Genomic DNA, 19,502 nt, shown 5'->3' on the forward strand with positions numbered 1-19,502 from the left:
TTGATTATGTGAAAAGATCTCAAAAATATCAGATTGGCTACCACCAGCACCTAAAATGTATCATTAATAAAATTAAACGATAACATTAAATATTTAAATTTAAGATATACATAGCTTTCTCCAATATTTACCTTAAGAACAGTTATCAGCTTAATCTTCTTGCAGTATAGCCTTAATACCTCTTGCATTTTGTTTTTCTTACAGTATAGGTACATATCAGATGTCATAAATAAATAATTAGCTGTATCCCTAGTATTTTCAGCAAAAGAAGTTAAACGTGCATGACGTACTCATGCAGTTTTGTTGGCTTTGTTCCTGGCTTCAATGGCACTCTCAGACAAAGAACCTATTGGATACTTAAAATATTTAATAAAAGAAACACCATGAACTACCATTCTATGCAAAGACTGTGACATTGGAATGGTTTTTAAAAACTGATCATTAGAAATGAGACCAAACAGACATTCAGATTTCTGCTTGAAAATTTTCACATCCGGTCTTGCTGTTGTACTATTCATATCAATGAGCAGGTCCCTAAATAGTTTCATCATAGTGGTATTCTTCCAGTCACAGATGGATTATTAAAGAATTTTCGTGCAACATTGCCAGTGTTGGATGTACAACTTCCCTTCCTGACAAAAGATACCCTTATTTTTAATTGTATTTTGAATAAGTGCTGGAGTTTTTTTTTTGTTTTCAATAAATTCTTGGCCATTTTTTGCTGCTATTTTTCTTCCTTGTTTCACTGCTGGAAGTTTGCAAGCAGTATTAAAAAAAAACTAACTCCATGCTGAATATCCACAATTGAAGATTTCAATATATTCCAAGTTTCAATATATTTTTGTCTGCATTTTTATCTTTATTCCAAATGGTTTCCAAATTAAACTCCTTAGGACTTGCTTGACATACATGACAGCACTGAGATGCAATATTTTTTAAAGCATTTTTGATACCACAGCATTAAGTGTTTTACCATCATTCATTGTGGTATAAATAGTTAACAAACTTGAATTTATAACAAAAGTATTGTCATGAAGTATAAGTTTACTTTTAATATTCTCTAAAGACAAAATTTCATTTTGTAAATGTTCAAACTTCTCTTGAATAAAACTAGCAGTCTCTTTGGAAAAACAAAACATAAGATGACGGGTTGCATCTGGACTATTTGGATTACAATTTTTCCATAGTATCTTTTTTCCACTTCTAATCTCCAACAGTACAAACACTTTACTATACACAATCTAATCATCCACACCTTTCTTCATATTTACTGCATTCTGAAACTCAGATTGGTCACTCTGACCATCACCACCCACTTTGCAAATAACATGTTATCACGTTCCTCCTGTGCTAAAACTTTAACAGAATTATCTTCATACTCCAAAAGATACTCAAACTCTCTAGAAACTGAATGTTTGATCATATTGAAGAGACTATATTTTACTTCAGTTTCTGAATATTGGCGCTACTCCACTTTCTCCCCCCCCCTAATTTTATGATTGATTCTGATAGAGAATTTTATGCTGATTAAGAATCGTATAAAAACATGGGTCTCAAAATCAACGGAAAGTGCTCTAATCTGATGTCGAAAGTACAAAAATATACCACAAATCGCTAATATCCGCCATCTTGAAAAGTGATTTTTTTTTGTTTAAAAGTTATCCTTTCAAAGTATCAACAGCCTGGTTTTTATTTTTTATATAAAAGATTTCGAATAAAAGAACAAAGAACCGGTGCGTTAAGTTTCATAATCAGGTGTATTGACCGCATTTTTTTTCTCTTACCAGGTAATGAAATTCAATGGCATTTACTCTTATCGCGTCAATTTGCTTCAACTGGAATCGCTATCTATATTAAACCAGAAAAAATTCCTTATAGTAAAAACCAGGCTGGCAATGTTTTGCGGTTAAAAACAATATCAACCGTAAAGTTAGTGAATTCAAGATGGCGAATATTAGCGATTTGTGGTATATTTTTGTACTTTCAACATCAGATTAGAGCACTTTCCGTTGATTTTGAGACCCATGTTTTTATACGATTCTTAATCAGCATAAAATTCTCTATCAGAATCAATCATAAAATTAGGGGGGGGGGGGGGGAGAAAGTGGAGTAGCGCCCTGAATATTTCACCTGCTCTGGAAATGTATGTGTTAAAAGTTGACGATGAGTGAATCAAGCCATTTTGATAATTTATAAAAACCATCGCAAGGTAAAACTGAATCAAATAAAAACTTACCGTATGTTATTGAACTTCGGAATTTTCATTTACTTCACAGAATTTAGTCGGTTTTTAATAAAACTCACAGTAGTAAAAATGATTTTAAAGCATGAGGTCACAGAGGTCGCCTCAATTTTTTTGCATGGCAGTAAAGTCGATTTGCAGTAGCTATATTTTATTTTAAAAAAACGAGGCGACCTCTGTGACCACATGCTTAAATTAATCAATGTTTAAGAAATCAAAAAATCAGCAAAAAAATGCTATTCAAAAACCTTTTTTTTCTATTTCTTGTTTTACATTCAATTAAATACATTATTATTTTAACTTCGCATAAAAATAATATAGAAATTCTACACTTATCATATATTTTGAAAGGATTTTAACAAAAAAGCGAGTTTTTTAAAACCTTAAAAAAACCCTTAAGATGTCAAAAGTTTAAAAAAACTAAAAATGATTTTTTTTTAATGGAGAATTAAAAATTGAATGCAAAAAGAAAAAACTTAAAAAGTTTAAATATGAAAAATCACTAAAAAATATGTACAAAATCCTATTTCCGCTTAGAGATGCATAGTGCACCGTTGCTTAAACGAACATTAACTTGCTGGATTCAACAATTAACAGAAGCCTAAAAATAGTGCCTGTGGCTTCAATGTAAAGTTAAATAATATTTAATGAGCTTCTTTATTGAACAGACCCCGACATAAAAGGTTTTTTTATAATGTTGCTTAACTTAAACATACTTCGTAACTTACAGCTTAAAATAATGACGCGAGCGTCACAATTTAAAATGTAAGTCAGGAAGTCTGTTGGTTTAAGGTAACTGAACAGCACAATTAAAAAAGTGTAACCTGTCAAAATTTAAACATTTATACATTTATAGAGATCTGGGGCCAAAGATATTATAAAACAGTTTTCGGTCGTAATACATTTCGAAGCTAGCTTGTAGGTGCAATAAGTTACTTAAAATAAAAAAGTTATAAAATCTTTTTAAATAAAAACTTTAGATTTTAATTTGTTTTCAAGCTTTTATTTTGAAAAAGTTCGTATTTTTTCATATTTTAAGTAGCTTCCGAATGTGTTACGACCGGAAATTGTTTTATAACATCGGCCCCTGGTATATTTTATTTCGGCTTCCATCTTTTGCATGGGTTAACAAAACCTAGTTTGAATCGAAACACTTTGTTTGAATTTACAAATAATTTGTTACAAATAGTATTCTGTTTCGCTACTAGGTTTCTTGTTTACTTTCGTTTCTTGTTTCCGTAAATCTAACTTAGTACACCCACTGATCTCTATAATAACTGGATAGCGCACCTCTAATATCAAAACTGACGCCAAAATCGCCATATTGGAAAGCCCTAGAACGCTGAAATCTGATATGGCGATAAAGTGATAAAGCGATAAGCCAAAAAACAGAACTTAAAGCTTACGGGATTAAAATTTTTGGGGCTTTCCAATATGGCAATTTTGGCGTCAAAAAATAAGAAGTTCTGCTCGGAGTTGCGCTACCCAGTTATTATAGAGATCAGTGAGTACACCTCAAAGGAGTTTTTTCTGTAAAACTTTTAACGGAGTTTTTTTTTTTGAGCATATGTTTGGAGAAAAGAGCTAGAGGGGGAGAACATATTTTATACTGTTTTTTTTTATTCTATTATTGCCTGATTTTTTTTACAATAAATTCTATATGTACCTTGCAGCGTTTGCTTCTTCATGGCGAATAAAACTTAAAAAAGATAATTTCGACATTTACTTATCGGCTTGTTTCACACTACGTTTTTTTTTTTTTTTGCTTTAAAATTATTTTTAAACTAAAATTTGATATTTAATTAAATTGAAATTTTCTCTAAAAGTAAAAAATTTTTTCTGATTTTTTATGAGTTTTTTCTGATTTCAATATACGAAAAATTTTTTGCAAAAGAATATTTAAAGAATTTGATTGAAACCAAATTTTTAAAGCACATCTATCTTCGTGAAACAAGAATTAAGAAAAAAAAAAACGAATTGTTAATATTTCTTTGCATCTTCATTATATGTGATGATAAATTCGATCAATTAACATTTCTTTGCATCTACATTATAAGTGATGATAAATTCGATCAAATAACATTGCACAAACCTTTTATTGTCGAGTTATTACAAGCGATCTGAAGACGTAAAAAAATTTTCTTTACAATTTGGTTTCGCTATTTCCTACGTTACAACGAAGCTATTTTAATGTTTTAAAGTAAAAATAATGAAAAATACAGAAATGATTGAATTCTATAACACGTGTGCATATCTATAAAGATATTCTTCGATGGTTAGATATTTAAAAAAGATAAGAATTTTAATTCGAATGAAACAGTTTGGTTAGAGATATATGAATGAGAACCGATTATTAAAACTTGAAATGAAACAGTTTGGATAGAGGTAAATAAATGAGAATCGATAATTAAAAATTAATGTTAAAACTGTGACATCAAATTCATCAACTAATCAAAAACTTGGTTTTTGTTAAATAAAAGTTTTTTAAATTTAGTTTTATAGTTGTTTTAATGAAACTACTTTTCACTTAGCATTTCTGTAATTGTAATTGTAAAATTATGGTTACCGCTTTGTAGCTATTACCCTTAAAACATGCTTATTCTATTTACCGGACGCCGGTTAATTTTTAAAACAGTTAGTGTTAAAACCTTTTTCTTTTTTTTTTTAACGAAGAAAACTTTTATTTAAAGAATCTTATTGGATAAACATAAGAGTGATTTTTTTTTTTTTTTAAAAAAAATTCATTTAAAACTAAAACAACTCCCTTATCGATCACTTAACCTGCTTGCTCCTGACGTAAATTAATTATTCAAAATATTTGCAATCCGTCCAGTTGGGGAAAATGCAAACATGGATACAAACTCATGTTAATGACTAACGTTTAAATTAAGGATGAGGAAGATACGTAAAGTGAATAAAGTGAATAAATTATTAAAATTCTGATTTTCCATTTTATCTATCAATAGTAAACTCAGCTGATTTATTGAGCGAAACTTCAGATAACATTAAATATAAACGCTTTAAATAAAATACTGAGCAGTTACGATTGGATAGTTGAAGAAGAATAAATTTTTTGATTGGTTGATGAGTTAAACATATCATAAAAAATTAATAACTGCGTAGTTTTTGATTCATTCATGTGATCCTTCAATTCATTGGTTAGTAAATGTAATAGGGAAAAATTGGAAATTTTTTAAAACAGCCAGACATCGAGATTAAGAGGGTCGGAAGACTGCTTACTTCTTTTGGGGTTATTTAAAAAAATCTTGTTGCAAGGACAATAAATAATCAGAAGTAAGCGTCAAAAAAACCAATTGCTGTTTTTCATCTACTCGCAAAAGAAACAAAAAGTTTGTATTTTGATAAAGAAAAAAGCCGGTCAGTTTGTCAACTGTTAATGACGAATTCAACAGCATCAAGACGGAGAGTTGTTCTTTTTACACACTGTTTGTGTTTACTTTTTACTTTGGTGGAGTATAGAAGACTGAGTTTTCTTTCGCCATAGTTGTACCCGCCTTATTCGTTTACAACATTTTTACCGCAGCGGTTTCTTTTAAAGAAAACTTAATTACTATTTTCAGTTTTGAATGAAGAACTATCTGCAGATGATGAAAGCCAAGTACCTAAAGTTTGAAGGTAACAAACTCGTGAAAAACAGGTGTGTTGCTTGCTTCCGCTTAAGTAAATATGAAACAACAATTTCACTTTCCAGAGAAGACGAGCAACCCGCGCTGATCAAAAGGGCCAAGAAATGCACAAGAAGTTTTCAAAAAAATTGCCAAATCGTCGAGTGAAGCATAAAGTCTTTTGTTTGAAATGATAATTCAAAAAATAATTATGGACAAATTATTAGAAAAGTAGTCTAAATATCATTAGAATTTAGTTATTGAATGTATGGTAAATGGGGAAATTTTACTTTGTTGTGTTCAGTTCCTCTCCACTAGATAATGAAGTACCGGATAAGACTTTTTAACTGTAATATGCGGTCAAATAAAAAGGGGAATTTGTGATATCTGTTGCATGTTTGTTTTAGCATAGCAAACTGAGAGAAAGGACGGAGAAATTTTTCAAAGTAAATTTATCAACCTTACGCTTGTAGCTAGTAAAAGTTTAATTCTCTCCGCCCCCCCCCCCCTCCCCCGTAAAATGTTACTCATTAGAAGCTAATTTTTCTAACCAGGGAAATATAATTAAATCCGAGCAAATAATTCCTGTGAACTAATTTGATATGCCGCTATAAAAATCATTCTAAATAGACTTTTTACAAAAATGACGAGTTTAAAGTAAAACGCAGAATACGATATTTAAACGATATTTAAACAGTATGTGAATAAAGATATAAAATTTATTTATTGCTGCATTAATTATTTTTGGATAGTTTTATTGTGCAAGTTTACTTAAGCTTTATGTCATTTTCAAAAAATTTATTAATTGAATAAATTTATTAAGTTCTTTAATATAAGATGTTGCATTCGTGCTACTGAACTCTTGATGGCTCTTTTTTGTTTGAGCAAACGTTTAATGAATTTTTTTTTTTCAAGAAAAGTTCTCTCGTTGCAGTTTTTTTCATTTTTCGCTCTATATTCTTTATTTTGTCTTTTACATCTAAAAACTCCACATTTTCTTTTTGTTGAAGACGAAAGCCAGTTAATATTTACTAACCTGTGTTGTGAAGAACAGAGTAACTGTGCTCCCCAAAAGCTGGAAGTTTGAGTTAATTTAACTATTATTTTTTTATCGGCAAAATATTTAGTTTGTCAATTTGAGAATGGCCACTCAGAAATTTTTTTACATTAACTTTCATAGAAGCATTGGAATGATGTCAGAAACGCATAAATATTTAACCCATAACGTGTGTAATGCATCATTACGGCGTGAGTGAGCAATCGTTTTTAGATCGGTTTTTGCAAATATAAAAAAACTTTTTAAATTTAATATGAGGGTGGCACAATATGCAGAAGAAATCTTGAAAAATTACCCAGAACACTTAAGAATAAATTAGTATAAATTAGAATAACTCAAATAGTTTTAAAACAATATTAAATAGGGGTGGTAAATTAATTGGTATTTTTATTAATCGATTAACGATTATTTTTAGCTAAATTAATCGATTAATCGATTAATTTTCAATTAATTGTTAAAAATTTTTACGAGTTTCAAAAAGTATATTGCTACTCATTAAGGTTTTATTTCTTTTTTTTCGTCAGATATAATCTTAAAAAAACATAAGTTATTATTAGTATTACCATTTAAACTAGTTCGTTACTTAGTGATAAACAAACAAGAAGCACTAAAACTTCTTACTGCTTCTATAGAAGATGGGGGAAGGCTTGGCACGGCGTTGTAAGTCTTTTATAAAGCGCATGGTCTTTTTCCAGTGCTTTCAAATACTGACATTTCACGTTTAATACAAATCAAAATTTCTTGAGGGGATGAGTTACAAGTTAGTCCTTTAGCTCTTCCTATTGATGAAGTTGTAGGTGATAGAATTTCTGCTTGTTCTTCAGCTTTAGTTTTTTTTTCATTGTTTCCATATTAGAAGTGGATTTAAGCTCAGATGCTACTTCTAATTCACTATTCCTTTGGTTATCCTCACGTAGAAACAAGCGTACATACATTTCTCTTGCTGTTTTAACACTATCATTTTTGTTTGGGTACTTCAAAAGATTACCTGGTGATTCTGAATCTGACTTATAGTCACCCGGATAATCTAAATGGCAAAATAAACCAACAATATTACAATTTCTTCTTTCATTAATTCTCTCAGAGACAACAGTAAATAAACTTTGACCTTTATTAGCATTTTGCTCTTTAAGATTAAAAACAAAATAATTTTTTCAGATTTTATTAGATTACAGTCTCTATTTCCCAATGCTATAACACATAGATCTACAATATGAAGGGCCTGAACAGTATCAGAGATCTATTTTATTTCTTCTTCTTTTAAAATCAAATCAGTTCTGGATATATCTACAAGAGCTTTTCCAATAGCACTTTTTAGTTCCAAGAATCGCTTTAACATACTGATTTGAGAATTCCATCCTGTTTTAATATCAGAATAAGCTTAAGCTCTTTTCCTAAATCGGCTTTACAAATGTTTTGAAGAATATCATTTTTAAGTGGTGATTTTCTAAACATCTTGACTTTTTTACGAATCTTTAATATAAGAATACCATAGTCCTCATTAAACTGGGTTTCCTCATCAACAAAACTATTATTTTCTTCATTCCAGCATTCGTCATTGTCATTAACAACATCAGGATCAGATTCAGCTTCTTCATTTTCATAATCTTCATCATTGATTAGTTCTTCTTGAGTTGTTTCCATTGCTGAACTTTTTTTCTTATAGAGAATATCACATACTGCAAGATAAATCCCATGGCAATAGCAAAGTTGGTGAATAACCCCCATTTCTCGTCCCAATTTCTTCATAATTGAAGCGCCATCAGTGATACATCCGAAGATATCAATGGTCAGATTCAGTTCGGATTCTTTCGACCAGGCTATTTGTACTACCGCACTGAAAATACTGTACAATGTCTGTAATTCAAATTTTACGGGGAAAAATAAAAGTTTGAATTTGAGAGATTTTTGAATTATAGAATGTTGACTCTTCTTAATCGCATTTTACGGTGACTTTACATTTAATCGAGTTACAGAGGTTTCGGAATTATGGAGATTCAAATTAGAGAGATTTTACTGTATATGATTTGTTAACATTTCACAGCGGTACGAGGTAAAAGTTTGTTGTCAAAAAACGCCAAACTTTTTTGATTTTTAATGCGGCTTTAAAAATTAAAACGCTTGAAACGATTTTTTAAAATTATTCGATTAATCGTTTGGAAATTAATCGATTAACGATTAATTTCCAAAAGTTTTTTTAATCGATTAATCGATTAATCGATTAATCGTTAATCGGTTACCACCCCTAATATCAAACCATAATCTCCTTTCCTGATCTTAAACAGATAAATATTTCCCTTTGTATCAAATTTAAGGGAATCACTCTTTTATTGTTGTGATATGTAAGAGTTTTTCTAATTCATTTTTCTTATGAGTTGTTGTAATTTATCAGATAAAGTAAATCAAGCACTAATAATATTCCGAAACAATGATGAAACAGGTTGAATAAGAAATGTCAACCGAACGCTTTGAGTATTCTTGTTAAAAGCTATCTATTTTATTGTCACATTCTTCAAACCCTATTAAAATTACCGAAAAAACGAACAGGATTTTTTTCAGCTTTTTAGGTAATTAACTAAGTTTGTTAATTATAGATCTCCGAGCTGCTTTGGCTTACGTCATAAATGCAGGCACTGTTTTCTCCTCGTATGGCTGCTTCTCTTTCTTTTTTTGATGACCTTAAACTTTTTAGATTTGTAAGAAAACTTCTATTCTTTTCTTTTTCTCTGTTTAATCAAAATAAAAGAAAAGAAGCCAGTGCAAGGCTTATGATTGATCTTACTTCAAAACATGAGAGTCCCAGATTATAACAATTTATAACAGCTTGTTAAAATTTATTACACTTTGTAAAATTTAAAATAATTTATAACAATTTGTAACAACTTATAACAATTTATAATAATTTATAACATTTTATAATAATTTATTAAGACTTACAACAGTTTATGATATTAAATTTCTTGTTATGTTTGGGATTTTGGTGGAACAGCTACGTTATTAGTTTTTCTTACAACCTGGCTTAAACTTGGCTTTTTATTGAGGATATTCTTGAAATATGAGCATAATCTTTAAAAAAAATCAGAATCAAACGGTGAAATATTTTCAACTTCAAAGAGTAATTTTGGTATCCAAACGTAGAATAAGATTCTCGTAGATTTGCAAAAACTTTGAGTTTGTGCTTTTATATATTCTGTGTACTATAGGATTCTGACGTCACTACAACCTATAACTTTTCACTTTTTCCGAACGATTCAAATGAAAGCTTTCAAACTTTTAACAACTCTATGAGAGCTGGCGTCTACAGCCGATAGATAAGATAAACGTTCAGAAGTTTTTTTCGACGTCGCTGCAAAGTGATAACTTTTTTTTTTTTTGTAATTTTTGCATTTACTTGGGTAACTTTGATTGGACGCTTGTGTAGAGATTTTAGTGAGACAATCTTATTTTCTTTAAGTATAAATTTATAAATTTGCTAAACTTGATCTTTATATTGTTTGTATTTGACTTATGAATCATCATCTCAATTTACAGTTTGAATATCTTTGGTGAAGTCATTTTTTTGATGCTGATTAAACCTGTTATTTGCTTATTTTTTTGGGTAAAGTAGATTTAGCTTGATATGAGATATGATTCCACGTGATTAGACCTGATTGACGCAGATTCATGATAATCTTTCTCAGACCAAAAAATATCTTGAAAGCTACCATATTTTACAGAGATACTGAATGTTTATACATGAGGTATAACGGACATCTACTTTGCTTCCACAAATGCGGAAGTTTTCATTTTTTACGAAGTTTATTTAAAGCGATTAAAAAATTTGAAAGTATGGAAATCAGAATTTCAGTTAGAACTTCATGTAAAATTTAAAAAAAATTTGTTTGCTTTTGAAAATAATTTTAGCTTTACCGTGAAAAAAATGTGATTTTTTCCCTATTCTATAGCCTCTCGCTACAAATGCAAGCTACGCTACTGGCTACTTCATGCTGAGAAAATATTTATAAAGTCAGGAAAGTATGTTTTCGTTGTATTTTTGCGATTATCATTATTTTGGGATTTATAGACTAAAAAAATATTCATATATTAAAAATGAGCAGAATGCAATGTAGTGACTCGACAATTGTGTATGAGAAAAAGTAAACTCTCGCATGGGACGCAATTCAACTGCATTGAAAACTGCTCAAAGTCATTACATTCTGAGATGTTTAAAGAGTTGAAGCGATTATGTTAAAACGCAGATAACATTTATTACAACTTTTCAAGAACTAGGACGTTCAGTTTCTGATTGCTCTTCAGAATTTACCTTTAAATTGTGTTGAGGGCATAGGTTTTTGCCGAGTAATGAATTCTGGTCAATAAAATTAAAGTCAATTTTGTACATTCTTTTTTTGCAATGAGTAATATTATCAATAAGCAAAAAAAAGAGAAAAGATTATACTGGTGAAATATTTTCAAAGTTCCAAACTTTACTTCAAGAAAAGAACATAAATCATGCTGTAGTTTGATGCAAGGTCTGTGATAGAGGTTTCAATATGATCAAAGCAATCCAGTTATTACAGGTTTTGAAAGTGTAAATTGCGTTACTCCAGATGCTACTTTGTGATCAAGATGGTGTCACAAAAAGTATCTTAAAATTTTCTCAAAAAAAGTAACTTTATTCTTTATAGCTGTGATTTATTATTGTGTTTCTAAACTGCAAAACACTATGCATTAATGGGGGGGGGGGGGGTTGTTGTTTGTTTCATTACTTGTTTTTTCAGGAGATCGTTTTTAAACTGCGGATCGATTGTACATAATTTAGTTTTGTTGCAAGAATTACCGTTGCTAAGTTACTGTGGTGAGGAGTTTCCAAATCTTGGTTTGTACGAGGAGTCTTTTTGATCACTCAGCTGTGTACCCTCAATTAATTTGAAAAACGCTCAGGGAGGTTTGGGATCACTAATCATATTGCAAATCAGTGCAGTTCTTACAGAAGAATAGAAAAGTAAGTCTCCCTTCCCCTGATACCTGTTCCAGCAGACAGTTTTTAACTGGTACCAGTCTTAAGCGCACTATTGCTCGGCGAATTATGTATTATCGATTAAAGCTCTACACATAAAAACTCCGATGGCACCACGAGTGCTGAATATCTGGAACAACTAAATTTTGTGAAAAGTGAAAAATGATCAAACCTTCGTGGATTAGATTTTATTTACTGATGGTGCTAATTTTTACATTAATTGATCCATTAACACCCACAACTATGTGATTTGGGTGTTAATGGATTTGTGGAAGAGTTGATGCATTTACCAAATGTGATGGTGTAGATAGGAATGCCAGAAACTTTCCTTTTAGAGCGTTATTTCTTCCAAGACAACGTAAAAGGTCACAGCTGTTGTTAAATTTTGACAGAAGACCTAATAAAAGTTGTTACCTTTTACGTTCGTAAAGAAGTCACTCATCTCTGCTGACATGTTGAATTGGCAACTTTTACTGCAGACTTCTTGTTATAGAGGAGCGAGAGCGGGGTCACATTGACTTTATATTAGTTGATCCTAATACCTGCTTCTGATTTGTATTTAGCCACCTTAGGTTTAACCAAAGGAGAAACAATTGATAAAAGTCAAAATATTTTTTGCAGAACTTTTGAAATTTTAGAAAAATGATGCCACTTATTTTAAGCACTCTCTGGTCGCACATAATTTGCTAATAAGGATACAAAACTGAAAGACTAAACCAACCTTTATTGTCCGTCGAATAATCTAAACTGTAGTTCCATTTGTGTGCTATGTACTAACACAAAATAGACATTTCATTTTCATTTCTACACCGAAATGTCTTCTCTTATCTTTTGAATTTTTTTAGGTGTTAGAAAGGTTTATCAATATCTAGGATTCTCCCGCAATGAACTTTAGCGCAACTAAAATTATATTGATTTGCGCAGGAAAACTGGATTAAGCAATGATATATATTAGCTAGATATCTAACTCGCGCTTCCGCAGTGAAGCAAATTTTTTGCTAGCCTGAAATTTTTGCCGGCCTGAAATCACGCAATAATAAATCAAAGCAAAACAAAAATTCATTATTGTCAGTTAAAATAAAACGGCTACCGGCATTATAAACTTAAAAAACATGCTTCACTTTTTCTTACGGAAACTTTGTGAAGTTAGATATCAAGTTAATATATATCATTAAGATTAACTAAAAAAAAAGTATTTAAAACTAAAATACAGTATGCTCTTGTCATTCGTCTTTATGTGCTCCTCTTAGTGAGCAACTGTTTAATGGACTTGGCTTGATATAGGAGGGACACAGAAGCAAATTGCAAGATAAAAAATGACGTTATTACTTTTTGTTAAATATAAATTACCATTGTTAAATTTTGATTATTTAAAAGAAAAAGAAAATACATATTGCACTTTTCATCTAATAAAGTATTTTTTAAACTTTTCGTTGAATTTCTAATATCCACTCCCACTTCCGCATCCACAAAGTGTAAAATAAAAAGACTTGCTTTCAATCCAGTCTCCCTTAAATTACTTCTTCTACATTCTTCACTTATACCACTATTATCTTTCTTGGAAATGAAACCATCATAGAATATTTTTTACGTGGCATCTGGTGAACAAGAGAATACAAACACTTTCATAAATACACAACACATTTTGAACAAAATAAATCTAAAACACGATTTTTTTCATCTTGATTTCTGCATGATTTCTCAAAGCGAAAAACAAAAAAAAAAAAAAAAAAAAACAAAAAAAAAAAGGCTGTTGCTACTTGAAGCGCAATGCGCTCTATGCAGCCATTTGCTACTCGAAGCGCAATACTTTGTACGCGTGCGCTAAATTTTTTTTTTTTTAATTTTGTTGATGTTAACCCTATCCCCATCCCTATGCCTATCCCTATCCCTATCCCTATCCCTATCCCTATGCCTATCCCTATCCCTATCCCTATCCCTATCCCTATCCCTATCCCTATCCCTATCCCTATCCCTATCCCTATCCCTATCCCTATCCCTATCCCTATCCCTATCCCTATCCCTATCCCTATCCCTATCCCTATCCCTATCCCTATCCCTATCCCTATCCCTATCCCTATCCCTATCCCTATCCCTATCCCTATCCCTATCCCTATCCCTATCCCTATCCCTATCCCTATCCCTATCCCTATCCCTATGCCTATCCCTATCCCTATCCCTATCCCTATCCCTATCCCTATCCCTATCCCTATCCCTATCCCTATCCCTATCCCTATCCCTATCCCTATCCCTATCCCTATCCCTATCCCTATCCCTATCCCTATCCCTATTCCTATCCCTGTCCCTGTCCAATCACTATCACTATCCCTATCCCTAACCCTTACCCTTACCCTTACCCTTACCCTTACCCTTACCCTTACCCTTACCCTTACCCTTACCCTTACCCTTACCCTTACCCTTACCCTTACCCTTACCCTTACCCTTACCCTTACCCTTACCCTTACCCTTACCCTTACCCTTACCCTTACCCTTACCCTTACCCTTACCCTTACCCTTACCCTTACCCTTACCCTAACCCTAACCGCCAATCTAACCAGCTTTATTGTGAAATATAAATCGCACTTTTATAATAAAATAATTGCGCATGCGTGTACAATATTGCGCTCTGAGCAGCTTATGTCTATGTAGAGCGCATTGCGCTCTACGAAGACACTTCCAAAAAAAAAACACTTAAACTTCAGTTTTATTACAAAAACAAAAAAAAAATTTATCGGTGAAAAAAAAAGAGACATCCCTTTTCAGCATGCTCAAATAATTCGTAAAGAATAAAGTTTCCACGCAATGTAATTAAAAAAAAAAATTTCAACTAGGATGAAATCAAAAAGAAGTGTTTTTAACAACTGTAACCAAAATTATCATGCCATGTATTGTAAACGACTGACGGACTACTTCTCGAAAGAAATGGTTGAAACAGCGAGCAAATTAGTTAGGGGAGAACCTTATTGAATGGGACGATTATTGAATGGGACAAACTCAGATTCTTATTGAAGCATCGATGGAAGGATATTCAAATTCCTGTGACAAAGAGTGATAGAAACAAGTCCTCAACTGACCGACTCATCCATCCTATTGCTCTATGACCGTAATGACAATGGATGTTATTGTGTTTTCGAATGTAAAAAGTAATTTTTAAAAATGTTTTTTTTTCTGATTTTGCAGCAATTTTTGAAGTTATGGAAAATAAAATTCCATGCTTAAATAGATAGCAGTCTCTAGTACTACAGTGAGTAAAACATTCAAGCTTAATTAATGGTGTTTTTGGTGTGACTAATCATTTTTGGATAAAGTGATGCGCATATTGAATGGGACAAAATACTACCTATTGAATGAATTTAACTAAGTATTATTTACAGCTCAGCAGAGGGATGCTGCAGTCCCTTACTTTTATCCCCATGGGTAATGGGTATTATTTACACACTTTTATACTGCAATATTTTACTTAAATAAAAATAACTAAATATAATATTCTAAAACGAGAAAGTTCTGCTTTGATTGAAATTTAATTAGAGTTAAATTGTTTAAAATTGAAAATATTTTTTGTGCGGTCTTTATGTATGTATGTATGTATATATTTAACTACATTTACAATTAATAAACTAATTTGAAAAATGATTGAATTAAATACGTTTATTTTTATTCATTTATGTTTGTCCCATTCAATGAGACATACTTAATGAATGGGACAAATGTCATGCTCCAATAAAACTCTCTTTTTTCAAATAGCCAAATGCAAATTCAATTTTTTTTGTTTTACTATATCATTGAACAAGAGTCGGTGGTTATCAAATATATTTAAATATATATATTAAAAAATTTTATCTACGTTTAAAATGCATTTTGCGAAAACTGTCCCATTTCTTGAGGTTTTCCCCTACTGCAAACGAGGGAGAAAAGTGGTTTTGAAAGCTGCGTAAAGGGGTATTCCATGTCAAGTGGAACCACTTTTTGGTCAAATTTGACATCACCGACTCGGATTTTGATGAAAATTGGCTCACATGTTGGGCATATGGACAGAAGAAAGCCATGTAAATTTTTTTGACTTAAGTCAATTATTTCCTGAGATATGACCTTTCAAAGTTTTGACCTTTTCACATGACCTTGGTTATTTAAAATGTCATAACTCGATGACAAAGGTCAAAGGTCATAACTTTTTTTTTACACATTGCTTTTTCTATTGTAGATGTCCCATGAAAAAATCTTTTTGGGATTCCCATAAACAGCTTTGGGATTAATATTAAAGTATAAGTAGGTTCTAAAAATTTAAAACTTATCGGCCTCACAAATGCGATATTTTGAGATCATTTTCTGTAAATAGCCTATTGTAGATATATATTATTAACTATTTCCTTTTTTCCTTACATTTTCTAGGTTATCATTTAATTAATAGTACTATATATTAGTGATGTGCCGGAACCAGTTTATGCCGAGTCTCCGATTCCGGGTACCCGGCTGAAAAACCGGGTCCGATTCCGGGTACCCGGCACCGAGTCCATTTTTTTAAAAGTTGGAATACAAAATTTTGAAATCTCTAGCGATGAACTATTCACACAAATTACGCTTTTTACGCTAACTAACCAAAAGTTATGTGGCGGAACTACCATTTAGCAAAACCCAGCAATGCAGGGTAAGGGGCCTGAGTTGTAGGTGCCTAAATTTTTTTAAAAGTTGTGCAACAGTTTTTTAATAACTATACTTAGTTTAAAATTATTTTTCTCTCCTGGTGGTTCAGGCCTAAATAAAATTTTGTGTGGAAGGGGGCAAAATTTGAAGTTCCGCCACTGAAAGTTTTATTAGGGAAAGTAAAAGATTAAGAGAGACAAAGAATTGCAAAAAAAGGGTAGACTTTCTCGACTGTAGTCTGATTAAAATAAAACAAATTTAAACAAATAAAAAAAACTTAAACAACACTTATTTGCTGTATCTTATTTTAATTGTTTTATTAACTTTAGATTGTAATGAACAAACATTAGGTATTCTCCGTCATCTGCTTTTAGTCTGCTCCTTGTTGCTTCGTATATGTCCCCACCAGCACTAAATAACCTTTCACTTTCTATTGATGAAGGAGTTGCTGTAAGATATTTTAATGCCATCTTTTTTAGTTTTTCAAATTGCATTCCACATTTACTTCACCACAAAAACGGACAACCTGTATTTTCTAAAAGAGGGAGAGATAAACAGTTGTCTATTTCTTGAGTAATTGCAGACCTTAATGTTGTTTGCTTCTTATTTATGTCATCAACTTCAATATTAGTTCTCTTTCTGCCTCGGAACGTTTTTCACTCTGCTTTCTTCCAGTTCTCATAAAAGTTACATCTTTAAAACAATCATCAATGCTAATTAATCCAGTAGAGGCTGGAGCTTTTACTATTGGAACATCGTCTGAGTCAGAGTCAACAAAATCTTGCGCTCCTTGCATTTCTTTCCATTCTTCTTTAATCCACTCTATAATAACATTTTCATCTGCATGTTGATAAAATAATTTATACCGTGGATCAAAAAATGTTGATACACATAACATTTTATTAAGCAAAAATTTATCAAGTCTTTTAGTAACAGATTTTATTAGTTCATCAATCATCGTCATCATCCCTGCGTATTTATCACTTGATGAAGCTTTTTGTAATAAAACTTTTAATGCAAGAAAAGATGGTATAATTATTGCGCAAGTTTCGTCCCTTCTACCACATTTTTTTGTTAAATTTTTCAATGGAGCAAGAATGTAAACAAGTTTTTCGACGATTCCCAATTGATAATTAGTAGGATGTTTAATTTCATCAAACTCTGCTGCATAAGGCGCCAAAGGAGCTTTTTGTTCAAACGTTCTTTGTAGCATTTCAAACGAACTGTTCCAGCGAGTTGGAACATCTTGTTTCATTTTGTGAGGTTCAGTACTTAATTGCTGCTGAATTGATTTTAATTTTGCACATGCTATTGGTGAATGATTAAAATAGGTCGTAATTCCTCTGCATAAAGTTAAAATTTCCTTGATGGTTGTTTGGCTAAATATAGAGTCATGAATACATAGCTGTAAAGTATGGATAAAGCATCGAGTTGATGCTATTCCACTGTTTTTTACTGCAGCTTTCATATTGCTTCCATTATCGGTAACAATAAGATGAATTTTGCTTAACGGGATTTCAAAAGATTCTAAACCTTTTGTAAATACTCTTTTATATGAACACCTGTGTGCTTTTCCGGAAAATGAATTACTCGAAGAACAGCAGTTTCTTGGGAAAATTTAGTTGGATCTATCCAATGTCCAGTAATGCTTAAGAATGCGATTTTCGCAGTATCCGCTGTTCAAATATCTGTCGTCAGAGACAAATAGTTTGCCGCGGAGATTTTTATTTTCATATCTTCAAACAGTTCATCATACATGCTAGGGATTACGTTTTGGCTGAAATATGTTCTACATGGTAATTTGTAATTGGGGTAAGCATCTTTAATCAGTTCATTAAATCCCGTATCTTCAACAATAGAAAATGGCTGAATATCCAATGTGATAAGTTTGCCTATTAATTTATGGATTCGAAAAGATCTGTGGTCATCAATATTCCATAGTTTTTGTTTTGTTTAAAGCATGAATTATGTTACTTTGTATTGTATTGGTGGTAGAAGGAGTCGTGCTTATATCAAAAAACTTCCACGCTATACTTTTTTTATTCATAATTTTTCTTTCAAATAAAATTTCTATAAAGATAATGAAAGTACGTTTGATATCATACGTTTTCGATTATTTTATATAAAACATGATTTTTTTAACAATACGCTCGAAATTAAATTTATAAAAAATATGTAAAATATTTACCTTGCATCTCTACTTTTATGATTTGTGCTTGATACAAATGAAAAGCGCTATCGGCATTCAAAAGAAGAAAAATTATCTTGTGTTCTAACAGATTAAAAAGAAGCTATTAAATATTTTTTACTCCCATTCATTTTATTCGTATTCTCAAATTATTTTATTTAGCGTTAAAGTTTTTGTATCCGCATAAATTTTTTTGCAAAAGTATATTTAAAAATATTTTAAGTGAGATTGTTTTAAGTTTATAGAACTTTGTGGTTATCGACTACATAACGCTCTTAGAATTATATCAAGAAGTTTATTGGTTGAAGTTTATTGGTAGAAGCTAAAAGAAAAATCAATTTAAAATAAAAAAGAAGATACCCGGTGCCGGGTACTGCAACAAATGCCCGATACCGGGTACCCGGTAAAACAGCCAATTTCCCGGGTCCCCGGGTCCGAACCGGGTACCCGGCACATCTCTACTATATATACATATTAAGTCAGTATTAAATTAAATGAGGCTTAAAGCTATATACACTTATATTAAAATAATCAATTTATTTCCATTGAATTAGTCGTCAACAGACAACTTAGGAAGAGGTTTTTAGCAACTATCAAATTAAATTTAGATTAAAAATGGCATTTTAAGCACAAGTAAAAGAGTTAAAGAAGAGACAACACTATTGTTATGATCCTTTCCAACACCATGAGAAAAAACAATATAAAACCTTAAGGGTAGTTACTATTCGGCAGGTAGCTATGTATCCCTC

General features: G+C 31.4%; 1 protein-coding gene across 1 annotated transcript; it reads right to left on the minus strand.

The window, feature by feature from the left end:
* Positions 1-16,794: 16,794 nt before the first annotated feature.
* LOC149877038 (zinc finger BED domain-containing protein 4-like) lies at positions 16,795-19,100 on the minus strand. Its single transcript, XM_090074725.1, has 2 exons — positions 18,754-19,100; positions 16,795-18,635 (listed from the first exon to the last, which is right to left on the minus strand). The coding sequence occupies exon 2, from the start codon at positions 18,031-18,033 to the stop codon at positions 17,173-17,175; it is 861 nt and encodes a 286-aa protein (XP_089930851.1). The 5' UTR covers positions 18,034-18,635; positions 18,754-19,100; the 3' UTR covers positions 16,795-17,172.
* Positions 19,101-19,502: the final 402 nt, after the last annotated feature.

The sequence above is a fragment of the Hydra viridissima genome, unplaced genomic scaffold (assembly GCF_058129835.1).
Source record: "Hydra viridissima isolate aposymbiotic clone 2 unplaced genomic scaffold, HvirCarnegie_v1 scaffold_17, whole genome shotgun sequence".
Classification (NCBI taxonomy): Eukaryota; Metazoa; Cnidaria; class Hydrozoa; order Anthoathecata; family Hydridae; genus Hydra; species Hydra viridissima.